This window comes from Miscanthus floridulus, chromosome 7 (genome assembly GCF_019320115.1).
Source record: "Miscanthus floridulus cultivar M001 chromosome 7, ASM1932011v1, whole genome shotgun sequence".
In the NCBI taxonomy this organism is placed as follows: domain Eukaryota; kingdom Viridiplantae; phylum Streptophyta; class Magnoliopsida; order Poales; family Poaceae; genus Miscanthus; species Miscanthus floridulus.
In genome coordinates this window covers 24244344-24255571 of record NC_089586.1, presented here as the reverse complement: position 1 = coordinate 24255571, position 11228 = coordinate 24244344, and the positions used below count along the sequence as shown (strand labels likewise).

The window sequence follows — 11228 nt, the reverse complement described above, 5'->3', positions numbered from 1 at the left end:
GGAAGCCCCTACCTGGCGCGCCAACTATCGACAGAATATCGTCGGTAGTCCTCCGAGGGATATCCTACGAAGGTAGATTGATCGGCAGAGGAGCGTGAGATTAAGAACAAGAAGGCAACAGAGACACACGAGTTAGATAGGTTCAGGCCGTCGGTATGACGTAATACCCTACTCATGTGGTCTGTTGGTTTGTATTAGCTATCGTATGATATTGCGTAAGTTTGAAAGAAGTTCCTGCCCGCCTTATATAGTCCGGGAAGCAGAGTTACAAGTCGGTTAGATCTGAGAGATAACCGGAAAGTAATAACTGATTACAGGAATCTTTGGATCATACATATCCTAACAGATCTCGTAGTATCTTCAGATATCTTTCAGATATCTTATGAAAAGCGCCGACCGGAGTTATGCTCCGCAAGACTTCTTCTTGTGGGCTGAGTCGCCTTTAAGAACGCAACCCATATGATCTGCCGTAGGTATCCGGGATCATACCCTCACGTTTATAAACTTTATTTTTTTAAATTAACCGTAACTTTAACGATGTTATATATTTTATTGTACTATCCGTGTCTTTTTACTATAAAATATTAGCTATGCCATAACAAGGTACGGTCACGCTAAAAGAGAAGCTGGATCGGTGTGACCGCCGCTTTTACTCTGTGTGGAGATTACCGGGGCCTTGGTCGCCCTGCTCGTCGCGCTTTCTCCTCGTGCGGCTACTGGGTGACCGCCGCCACTGCCGCCCTACACCAGGTTCCCAGGTCTTCGTCGAATCATTCGCGGCGACGAGCACCCACCAGGTACCGGCACCCCTTCTCTTCCCTTCCTGCTATGCGGAACCGAGCACCCGAACCCTAACTTAACCTGTTTGTATTCGGATCTGATCTGAGTACGAGTTTATACGTGTCACTAACTTCGATTTTTATGCAATTTATTTGGGTTGTACATGAGTACACTCATGTCCTTTTACTTGGTCCGCCCCTGACCGTAGCTTCTACCGTAGATCTCGCTTTAGCTGCGAAAGTTCCAAATTTCTGCCATCTTTTTTCTGTTTTTTCTATTGTTCGTGTACTGAATTTCTGTCTTGTTGTAGAAATCCTAGCTGCTGCTTTGAGATGGAGGTGCTATTTGGAAGCAACAACCATGGCGGAGACAAGGCCGCTGATTTGGCCTCGCTTATAATTGCCCAGGCTGCCTTGGAGGTGCCAAGGATACTTGGGCTCCTTGCCATGGTAAAAGTTTCTTCTTTTCTCATGCCTTACAAGAAATCTTGTTAAACTGTTACAGTAAATCTCTGTGCAGCAGTTGTGTTGCTGTATTGTGTAAGTCAGTAGATCTTGATATGTGAGGGGCATTTTTTTTCCATGCGGGGGTTTGTGTGTGTGTGTGCGCGCGCGTGTGCGTGCCGGGGGTGGGGGTGTGGGGGCGGGGGGGGGGGGGTGCGGGGATATTCTTGCGAACGGCCCTATAGCTAGGTTGGTTTGGTGGCTCTAGTACAGGGGTTTTCTTGGCCTGCATGAGAAAATCTTATCAAAATGCCCAGGGCTGTCTTATCCCCCGCCCCCGCAGGTCGAGTTTTTTTTTATTATGTATGATTATTCCCTGGTTGTGCTAGGGAATCTGGTATCTTTTGTTTCCCGTAATTATCTTTTGTATGCTCGCACCATCAACGCAGCACGGATATGGATACTTGTACTGCTATGGCATTTTTCCAAACAAAACTGATACGAGGCAGCTGCCAGAGGATGTAGGAGGCCTAGACATGGCCTCTGCGAAGTAACTGACCCCATGCCATGGCCGGCGCTTGTGGTAGCAACTGAGCTGGGCCCCCACTATGGTCATCTCGCGCCATGGCCGCCTAGCATGAGCACAACTGTTACCCCCCCATGTTCTGCAGTACCATGATGTGTCGTTACTCGGTCACGAGGATCTTGCCGGCCTTGCCTCCACAGGAACTGCAGTGGGGTGGAGGACCTTGCCGCTGCCTTCACTCGGCCATGGAGGAGCTCTCACGTGCGGGTGTAGGGGGTGTTGTGGTGGCTGTGGCCTGTGTAGGGTTATGGGAGAAGGGAGGCAGCAGACGTGGGGAGTCTGGGAGTTATCCAACAAGCTGTTGGTGGGCTGGGACGTATCGGACCGGCGTATCAGACGAGCCCAACATATCAGTAAAGTGTATCCGAATTCTCGTTGATTTATGTTTTTACAGATACGTTGTGGATACGTATCCACTGTGTATCCATATTGGATATGTACCAATACAGGATATGGCCCTATCCTGGCATATCGGGGTAATGTAGCGCACCATCACAAAATAAGCTGATGCAAGCCATGAGTTCGTGTGTTGCTTGGATAACAGACTATGTTTTAGGGTTACTCAGGTTAGATATGAATCTGTACTATTTTGATGTGCTCCTCTGAGGCATAAATAACCACTGAGCCTCTTTTGCCTTAAGTTCAATAAAAGCAGGGTTGTCGGAGGTCTTTGGCAGTTTGGTCTAAAAATGCAATGTGTTTTCTTGCCCAAAGACCTTGATGTTTACGACTTACCTAGTGGTGTTTGTATCAAGCCAAATAATATGACGTCTTTGAATATCTTTCGTGCTAATGATGGAATTGCAAAGGATCTACCATTTATTTTCTTCCTCAGATGTGTCTTATGTCCTACAAAGCCCATGAAAAAACATTGAGCTAGTCTTGGAGATTTGCAAGTCATGTACCTAACTTCACTTTTCTGATGTTAACAGACATTGGGTGACCTGCTTCTATGTTTGTTGCTGATATTTTGGCCAAGCTTTTGAGATCTGTACTATCTGTGTTTTAGTTGTTCGGTACTATAGTTGTTTCCATCGTCCAAATGACTGCATTAGTATGTAGCCCAGTTGTTATTTGGAAAGGAGAGCACCATACATGCTTTGAGATCAGTTTTGTTACGATAAATATTAGTAGCAGTATTAATTTGCTTGAGGGGATTTTACTAAAAAGGAAAGTGGTTGCCATTGGTGCCTTTACTGACTTCGAATTTTGTTGACTGTTCGGCGTTAAGATGTTGTCATTTATGTCTTTTCCATTCCAAAGAAAACATCTTGCATTGTTCGTGCATTTTAAATTGGGAATATACCTCGTTTTAGCTAATACTTTGTGTACTGTTTTGATTTTGTTGTCCAGATTCTGCATAATGAAATCTTTACATCTGGTGGAGATCAGAATTTGATTAATAGGTACGCCCCATCTGGTGCATAATGCCAAAACATGTAGCACATTATTATTGCCATGGTCATTTCTTCTTGTCTTCCAAAGCTGAGGATTGTTTGTCCCCTTTTCCCCAAGGATTCTGAGCAAAAGCAAAAATGAAACTGATCCTGAGAACAAAGATGGTGAATCTGATGATGATAATGATGATGAGGGAGATGATGAGGATGCTGAAAACCAAGAAGATGGTGGTGGTGACGAGGGATCAGATGACAATGGGAATGAGGAGGAAGATGACGATGATGATGATGATGATGATGTCGATCCTGAAGCCAATGGTGAAGAAGGAAGCGATGATGATGATGATGGTGGAGAGGATGAAGAGGAGGATGACGACGACAATGATGGGGACGGTGACAATGACGAAGATGAGGAAGAAGAGGAAGAGGAGGATGACGATGACGATGACGTCCCCCAACCACCTACTAAGAAGAGGAAATGATCGATGGCTGCGAGTGGTTGCTTACATGCAGGAAAGCTGCCTGTTCGCCCCTGCGCAGCAGTCTACTGTTTAGTGGGTAGGAGTTTTTAGCTTGGTCGTGGACAATTCATAGCCTAGTTTGGAAACAAAAAAGAAACATTTAATTGTGCATGTACTATTAAACCATTCCTTTAATCATGTATCTCAGATTGCTATCTACCCCTGTGATACTCCGAATGGTTTCTAAATTGTTTGCTTCAGTTTTGTATTGCAATTTGACATTGTTCTTGTCCAACCTGATGGTTGAGGCATGTTATGCCTGGTTGCAAGGACAGCAGAGGCCCCGTTCGCTTGAAGAAATCTGGATGAATCTGGAGGAATTTGTAAGAGAAAAATATTGTTCCGGATAAAAAAAAGAAGCGGATCAAGCCGGGCTTAACGGCACGCGAACTTTTATTGTGGGAACGAATCTGTCAAAATATTCCGGGTTGATGTGAGGATCGGTCCTTCGGAGAGAACTTTTATTGTGTTTTCTTTCTTTATTAATCCATGGCTTTGCGTTTTTTTCATGCGTTCACTATATGACAAGGTTTTCAGCGTGCCAGGCATGACCGCAGGAGAGGCTAAAAAAACTACGTGTTTGAAGTTCCGCATAATCAGTTCAAAAAAAAATCGAACGGGATTTAAGACTGTCCCCGCAGCATTACAAATAAAAAGGATTTTCTCACCTGTCCGAGAAAACCCCCGAACTCCAGCCCCCACCTTTACACGGTGGCTTTCCGTCGCCCAAGTGAGAATTGGGTCGGTGCCCCCCAGTGCTTTGGTTATGGAGACGGACGAGGAGATTTTTTTAACCTCAGCCTGAAATTCGTTCCCACGGGGAGTCAAACTCAAGCGCTGGGTCACCCAACCGTTTGAGCTAGACGCCCTTTGGCCCGCATAATCAGTTCACCTAAGAGCATCTTTAAAAATCTTTCTAAAATGTACTCTGAATCATTATTTGAAAAAATATTTAAGCAAAAATTGTTTTCTATATCTTCGTACCTTTTCTATATCTTAATGCGAATTTTAGAGAATCATCCTCGCTCTGTCTTTAGCGAGCGAGAAAAATAGAATAGAGGCTGATGGAAAGTATTTTGTTCACCAAAGTCTCTTCTTAAAAATTAGGAAAGATATAAAGAATCTCTCGGAGTTGCTCTAAATGGTCGTCAGTAAACCAAACTTTGTCAAAAGCCAATTCTTGCTATCTCATTTAAACAACAGTTTCTAAGAACATCACTTCATTTTTGATTGCGTATTGTTTTGAAACAGCAGTTCCAAAAAACATCACTTCCATTTTGCATGCATAACGTTTTGAAAACAGAACAACAAAAATTCAAGCAAAGACCATGTTAATTACTGTCAAGAAGGAAAAAAAATGCTGCGACCATGATAATGGCTCTAAGTCATTTGAAGGTGGTATAAAACTACGGCCTTTATGCTGCGACTCTTGCTGGCTTAGAGCCATTTGAAGAGAATGCCACCATGGGCGGCGAAGAACGGGGCGAAGACAAGGGATTCAACCGCCATTAGCTTGATGAGGATGTTGAGGGAGGGGCCAGACGTGTCCTTGAGTGGATCTCCAATGGTATCACCAATGACAGCCGCCTTGTGAGGGTCAGAACCTTTTGGGCCAAGGGTCCTGGCATGCTCTGAAGCTCCAGCCTGAGCAAACCAAAGATCAAAATGTAATATAAATAAAGGCGTTTTTTCCTTCAAAAATAGCTTTTTAGAGAAGGTGTCATGCAAGTTCAGGCAGGGGAAAAAAAGGCCCAGTAAAGTCTGCGTGTAACTTTACCTCAATGTACTTCTTGGCATTGTCCCAGGCACCACCAGTGTTGGATGCAGAAATGGCAATCTGAAAATGGTGAAATGGATTAAGGGAAAACTCAGATGCAACTATCATACCGAAATTTGAGAGGAACTCCCACCAACCTGAACACCTGAGACAAGGGCACCAGCAAGGACTCCAGAGAGGGTCTCAACCCCAAACAAAATCCCAACGATCAGTGGTGTGAGCATAACAAGAGCACCTGGGGGGATCATCTCCTTGATGGATGCATCCGTTGAGATCTTGACACAAGTTGCATAGTCAGGCTTTGTGGTGCCCTCCATGAGCCCAGGGATGGTGTTGAACTGCCGTCGGACTTCCTCCACCATCTTGAGTGCAGCACTGCCTACACTCTTCATGGTCATTGCCGAGAACCAGTATGGGAGCATAGCACCGACAATAAGCCCGATGAATACTTTAGGAGTCAGAACATCAACAGTGGAGATAGAAGCCCGGCTTACAAAGGCACCGAAGAGTGCAAGGGACACCAAGGCTGCAGAGCCAATGGCAAAACCCTGCAAATACAAAACCATGAGAGAACTTTTCTAGCAAAACCAATTGCATTGAAGGTGGTATAAAATGATCTAAATAGAAAATATTGAAGTTTCTAGGGGCGTCCAAGCTCTTAAATGAAAGCACATGCAAGATTTCAACTATGTATGGACCCTAACTAGCATTTGCCAATGGGAAAAACAGGAAAACTGAAAAACCTTTAGTTTGCTCTGCAATCAAATGAAACTCTGATAAGACAAGCACATGTCTACCTTTCCAATTGCAGCAGTGGTGTTTCCTGCAGAATCTAGAGCATCAGTTCTCTCACGAATCCTGTGGCTCATCCCAGCCATTTCAGCTATTCCTCCAGCATTATCACTGATAGGGCCATAGGCATCAATAGCAAGGCCTGTGGCAATGGTACTCAGCATTCCAAGAGCAGCCACAGCAACACCATACATGGCAGCAAGGCTGAAGCTGAGGAAGATACTAAACGCAATAGCAAAAATTGGGATAATGACTGATTTGTAACCCAAAGCAAGCCCAAAAATGACATTAGTGGCAGCTCCAGTTCTGCAGGAATCAGCAACATCTTGTACAGGGCTGGAACACAAAACAACAAATACGTCATACATTGGAAGCAAACAAGAAATTCTACCATCATACTCGCTGGCAAGAAAAGATTCTAGATACCTGTAGGCATTGCTTGTGTAGTACTCAGTAACAAAACCAATGACTAGGCCAGCCCAGAGACCAACGGCCACACACAAGAACAATTGCCTGATAAATTTAAATTAGAATGAGATTAAAATATAAATTACTTGGTAACAAAACCAACAATTAGCCAGCACAAAGACCAACTGCAACACATAAGAACAGTTGCCTGATAAATTTAACGCAAAGAAAGATTGTAATATGAACTTTATACTAAAAACTTCAATGGCCAATCAATTTTTTTCATACCAGCTTTGCACTGTCTTCTGGGCTCCAAAGTTATAAATGGTGAAAGTGTATGGAAGACCAAGCCAACTGATGAGCGCAATGCCAATAGTCATCACAACAGTGGATATTATAAGTTGTTTCTTGAGAGCAGGCTCTATTTCATTCACAACCTTTATCTCGAAGAAATCAGTTGCAAACAGCGTTGTTATGAGACATGCTATAATACCAACAGAGCTGACAAGAAGGGGGTACACCATCGGGGTAAATTCATGGTTGATTCCAAAAGACGAGATCGAGGCCACAACAAGAGCAGCACATGACGATTCAGCATACGAGCCAAAGAGATCTGATCCCATTCCAGCAATATCTCCAACGTTATCACCAACATTGTCAGCAATGACCTGCAAGTACATCAAGAGATCATTCTTACACCACGGTGCAGACACCAGTCCAAGCAGAATGCTAGCTATAAGCTATGATCGAAACCAAGTATGAACACTATGCAATTGCAGTGTAGCAAGATAGCACTTAAGAACTGGAAGTTTTCACAATTCAAGTGAATGAATTCTTACAGCTGGGTTTCTTGGATCGTCCTCAGGAATGTTTCTTTCTACCTTCCCCACAAGGTCAGCACCAACATCAGCAGCCTTGGTATAAATACCACCACCAACGCGGCCGAAAAGAGCCATAGAAGAACCACCAAGGCCATAACCAGTAATAGCCTCAAAAAGACCTTCCCAGTCATCACCATAATAAATTCCAAACAAATTGATAGCAATGTAAAGAACCAAAAGACCGCTGGCAGCAAGCAGGAAGCCCATAACTGCACCAGATCGGAAGGCAGTAATAAATGCCTTCCCGACACCCTTTCTGGCCTCTAAAGTTGTCCGGGCATTCGCATAAGTTGCGATCTTCATTCCAAGAAAGCCAGAAACCAGTGAGGTGACTGCACCAAGCACAAAAGCTATAGTACTGAAGATGGCATTAGCAAGTGCAGGCTTGCAAGTCTTGCCCTTGCTATAGTGGCAAGGTTGACTCTTCGTGCTGAATCCCTCGACAGACCCAAGGAAGAGGAATATAAGGATTGCAAAGATGCCCATGAATAATCCAACATACTTGTACTCAGTGAAAAGGAAAGATGTAGCTCCTGTTCACAACAAAGTAAGGAAAAGGATGGCAAAGTGAGTTCAGTAGTTACAGACAGTGTATTAAGGCTTGCTAAATAAAAAATTGAAATGAGCAAAGCATGCCACAGAACAACATCAACTCTGAAGTAACAGAAAAAATCGAGGCTGATGCAATTGAATCCCAAACAACTCTAAAATATGGTAAGTTTGAGGATTTGCCACCCCATTCTGGCGCTTGAGGATTGCCACTCATTCACCACGTCAGTGATACAATGGAGCGAAAAATCATGGAATGGCAAACCCTCTACTTCTATGTGCATGACTATATTCACTCATGAAAGAATTGCTACGCCAACTATAAAATAGACCCAAATGGGAACAGCTCTTTGATCCTATATGAGGAAGATAAATTTTATACAATAAAGTTCTGTCATAAAGGCGCAGTTATCATTTATCAAGATACAACAATTTTTTCCCTATTTTTAACACACAGAAATTTCATCGCAGTCCCTTCACTTGCATGCATGGCTTTGATCAATCAAACCCATCTTAGGTAGACTTTAGGCTGCTTGTAAGTTGCTCAATTTATGTACCTTTGTTAGGCATCCTGAAAAAAACAAGCCAAAATAAGATTCTAGTGATACCTACTACCAGTTTTCCGCTTTTAATGTTGTCACAGTCAGAGACAGCACAGGGACATGAGTCAACATCAAACCAACTGGAACAGAGAACTACAGACAAAGGGTAAATAGTGACAGACTGATGGCTGCCTTAAGAGGAAATTAGTTCAGTGCTAATTTAAATGAAAACCACGAGGTCCAATGAAAACTTATCCATCAAGACTAATCCAGCAACTACAACATGATGTAGGCAACTGGTGCTGCAATGGGAAATTGGGGACCAACCAAATCTAATCCACCAAACTTTAAAAATGCCCATATTAAGTCAGCTTACTTTAAAGGAACTCTTAGCAAATTAGGCAGCAAGTAGTGAATGTCAAAATAGTTCAGTAATTAGAGAAACAATTGCTCAGCAAGTTTCATTGCAATAGCTACAGAAACTACATGACCTGTCTCTGGTCCGTTGTGTAAACAGTAAAACCAAACACACAATCATCTTCACAGAAAAGGTCACATTTGACTGACCTATACGATTATTACTCCCAGATATCATCAGCGATAAATATGGAATATCATCCTATTCTTAATTCAGAAAGATAGTTACCACATATTTATTGTTATCTTCATATTATTAGATAAGCACTACCACGACTACATCAACAAATAGCTCTGAAATGTTACTGGAACACAATACAAAAATGCAACGGTTCTTTCCACGGATGCCTTAAGAGTAACATGCCGAGCCAATGTGCAATTGTTCATCTGCATCAGTACTTCCCCGCACATGTGCACATGCAAGGATTTCAATGAATTATGAAATTACCAGAGCAGCAGGATGTGGACCATGTGGTTCCCACAAGATGAAGAAGTCTGGACCGACTACAGTTAATATCAGCTGCACTGAAGAATGAGTAGCTTGGACCACGTGCTGCGAGTATCTGCAACCCCACTCCTGGACTTCTCAGACTGCTACCCCTGCATCTGTTACCCCACAGGCAGCTTCTGACCAATTCGACTAAATTATTACGACCAATTTGATCACGCCCACACATTCCCAAAAGATACCTCCAAAAGGATATCTAGGTGGACTAGAATTAGCTGTGCCTCCAAGGATTAGGGCTTAATTAACTAAAGCTTACTGTAATATCTGCTGCGTAAAGTAGCAACAACAGATAGTTTAATGCCTTGTCTGCATCCAACTAGCATGGAACATTAATGCAATATTACGACCATCCATACATGGCCCCCCCACCCCCCACCTCCCCCACCCCAACCCCACACACACCCCACCCCCAAAAAAATCTACAATTAACTTCAACAAAAAAATGGACCGTGAAAAGAGTAACGCCTTTACTTGTCGTCTGCAAAACAAGCAGTCTCCTTCTCTATTAAAGCTAGCAATTGATTAAAAGTCTCCTGTCTAACTCTAAGCAACTTGCGTACGCACGATGCTCTCACATCACCGAGCAAGACAACACATAAGCCGCACTAAATGATTGTTTCCTCCAACCGTCTCGTCACATAGCAAGCAAACTAAAATCAAAGTTCGTTCCATAACAGAGGTGATTGGGAGATCATCGTTAAATAGAATCATCTATTTTTTAAAAAAAATATATACATATATGTTATATATAAGAACAGAAAGGGTTTTCCCACGATCCTTTTGCTCGAAAATCAAATCCAGAGCATCATCGTGCGGTCGTGCGCCTAAGCCAATAAGCAAAGCACGCAAGGTTTCGATCATTTCCAACAGCATCCAACTCAAACAAGGCTAAGATCTTATTCGAAGCATCCAGCAAACCCCCCGCGTGCCAACTTCAAACGAAGAGTAAAGGGAAAACGCGCGCGAGTATATGCAATCAATCAGCCAAAAACAGAGCCAGCGCTCGGCTTCTCACCTTCGGAGATGGCGTTCTGGATCTCGGCGCACTTGACGACGACGTTGTGGTCGTTGAGCCCCTCCTCCTCCTCGATGAGGTAGTCGCTGGGCCCGCTCTTCGCGGCTCCGCCGCCGTCCGCGTGGCGCTCCGGGGTGACCCGCACCTTGGACACCAGCACCCACTGCACCACCGCGAACACGATGCCCACGGCCGCCGCGACCGGGATGAGCACCTGCGTCGCCAGCTCCGGCAGGATCGCCGCCGCAGCCATCGCCGGAGGCTACTCCCCACAGCGTTAGGGTTTCCTTTCTCGAAGCTTCGGGCCTCCACGGAACCGGGAGAAAGCGGGGAGCGCTGGTACGGTACGGGAAGGGAGGAGAGACGAGTGGAGCCGCGGCCGGGCCTTATAAAGGATGGAAAGGAAGACGAGCAGCAGCGAGGTGTGCAGAGGTGAGTGACTGCGTTGGTGGTAGTTGGTAGGGGAGAAGGGTATTATCGGGCTTTCAGTTTCTCAAATATTTTGTTACAGTTTTTCAAAACTTTCTTTGTTAAGGAAAAGTTTCTCAGATTTCCATTATTATTCTACGCAAAAACACCCGTGGTATTTTTTTCGTATTTCTCAACTATAAT

At 44.1% G+C, this 11228-nt stretch overlaps 2 protein-coding genes across 2 annotated transcripts; one reads left to right on the top strand and one right to left on the bottom strand.

The window, feature by feature from the left end:
- Nucleotides 1-629: 629 nt before the first annotated feature.
- LOC136462854 (uncharacterized) lies at nucleotides 630-3884 on the top strand. Its single transcript, XM_066461899.1, has 4 exons — nucleotides 630-797; nucleotides 1091-1229; nucleotides 3163-3215; nucleotides 3325-3884. The coding sequence occupies exons 2-4, from the start codon at nucleotides 1113-1115 to the stop codon at nucleotides 3686-3688; spliced, it is 534 nt and encodes a 177-aa protein (XP_066317996.1). The 5' UTR covers nucleotides 630-797; nucleotides 1091-1112; the 3' UTR covers nucleotides 3689-3884.
- A 1046-nt stretch (nucleotides 3885-4930) lies between these two features.
- Nucleotides 4931-10930, bottom strand: LOC136466731 (pyrophosphate-energized vacuolar membrane proton pump-like). Its single transcript, XM_066465239.1, has 8 exons — nucleotides 10617-10930; nucleotides 7544-8118; nucleotides 6993-7372; nucleotides 6723-6809; nucleotides 6302-6632; nucleotides 5642-6052; nucleotides 5505-5564; nucleotides 4931-5371 (listed from the first exon to the last, which is right to left on the bottom strand). Exons 1-8 carry the CDS (start codon nucleotides 10867-10869, stop codon nucleotides 5165-5167), a joined length of 2304 nt encoding a protein of 767 aa, XP_066321336.1. The 5' UTR covers nucleotides 10870-10930; the 3' UTR covers nucleotides 4931-5164.
- Between the last annotated feature and the right edge of the window lie 298 nt (nucleotides 10931-11228).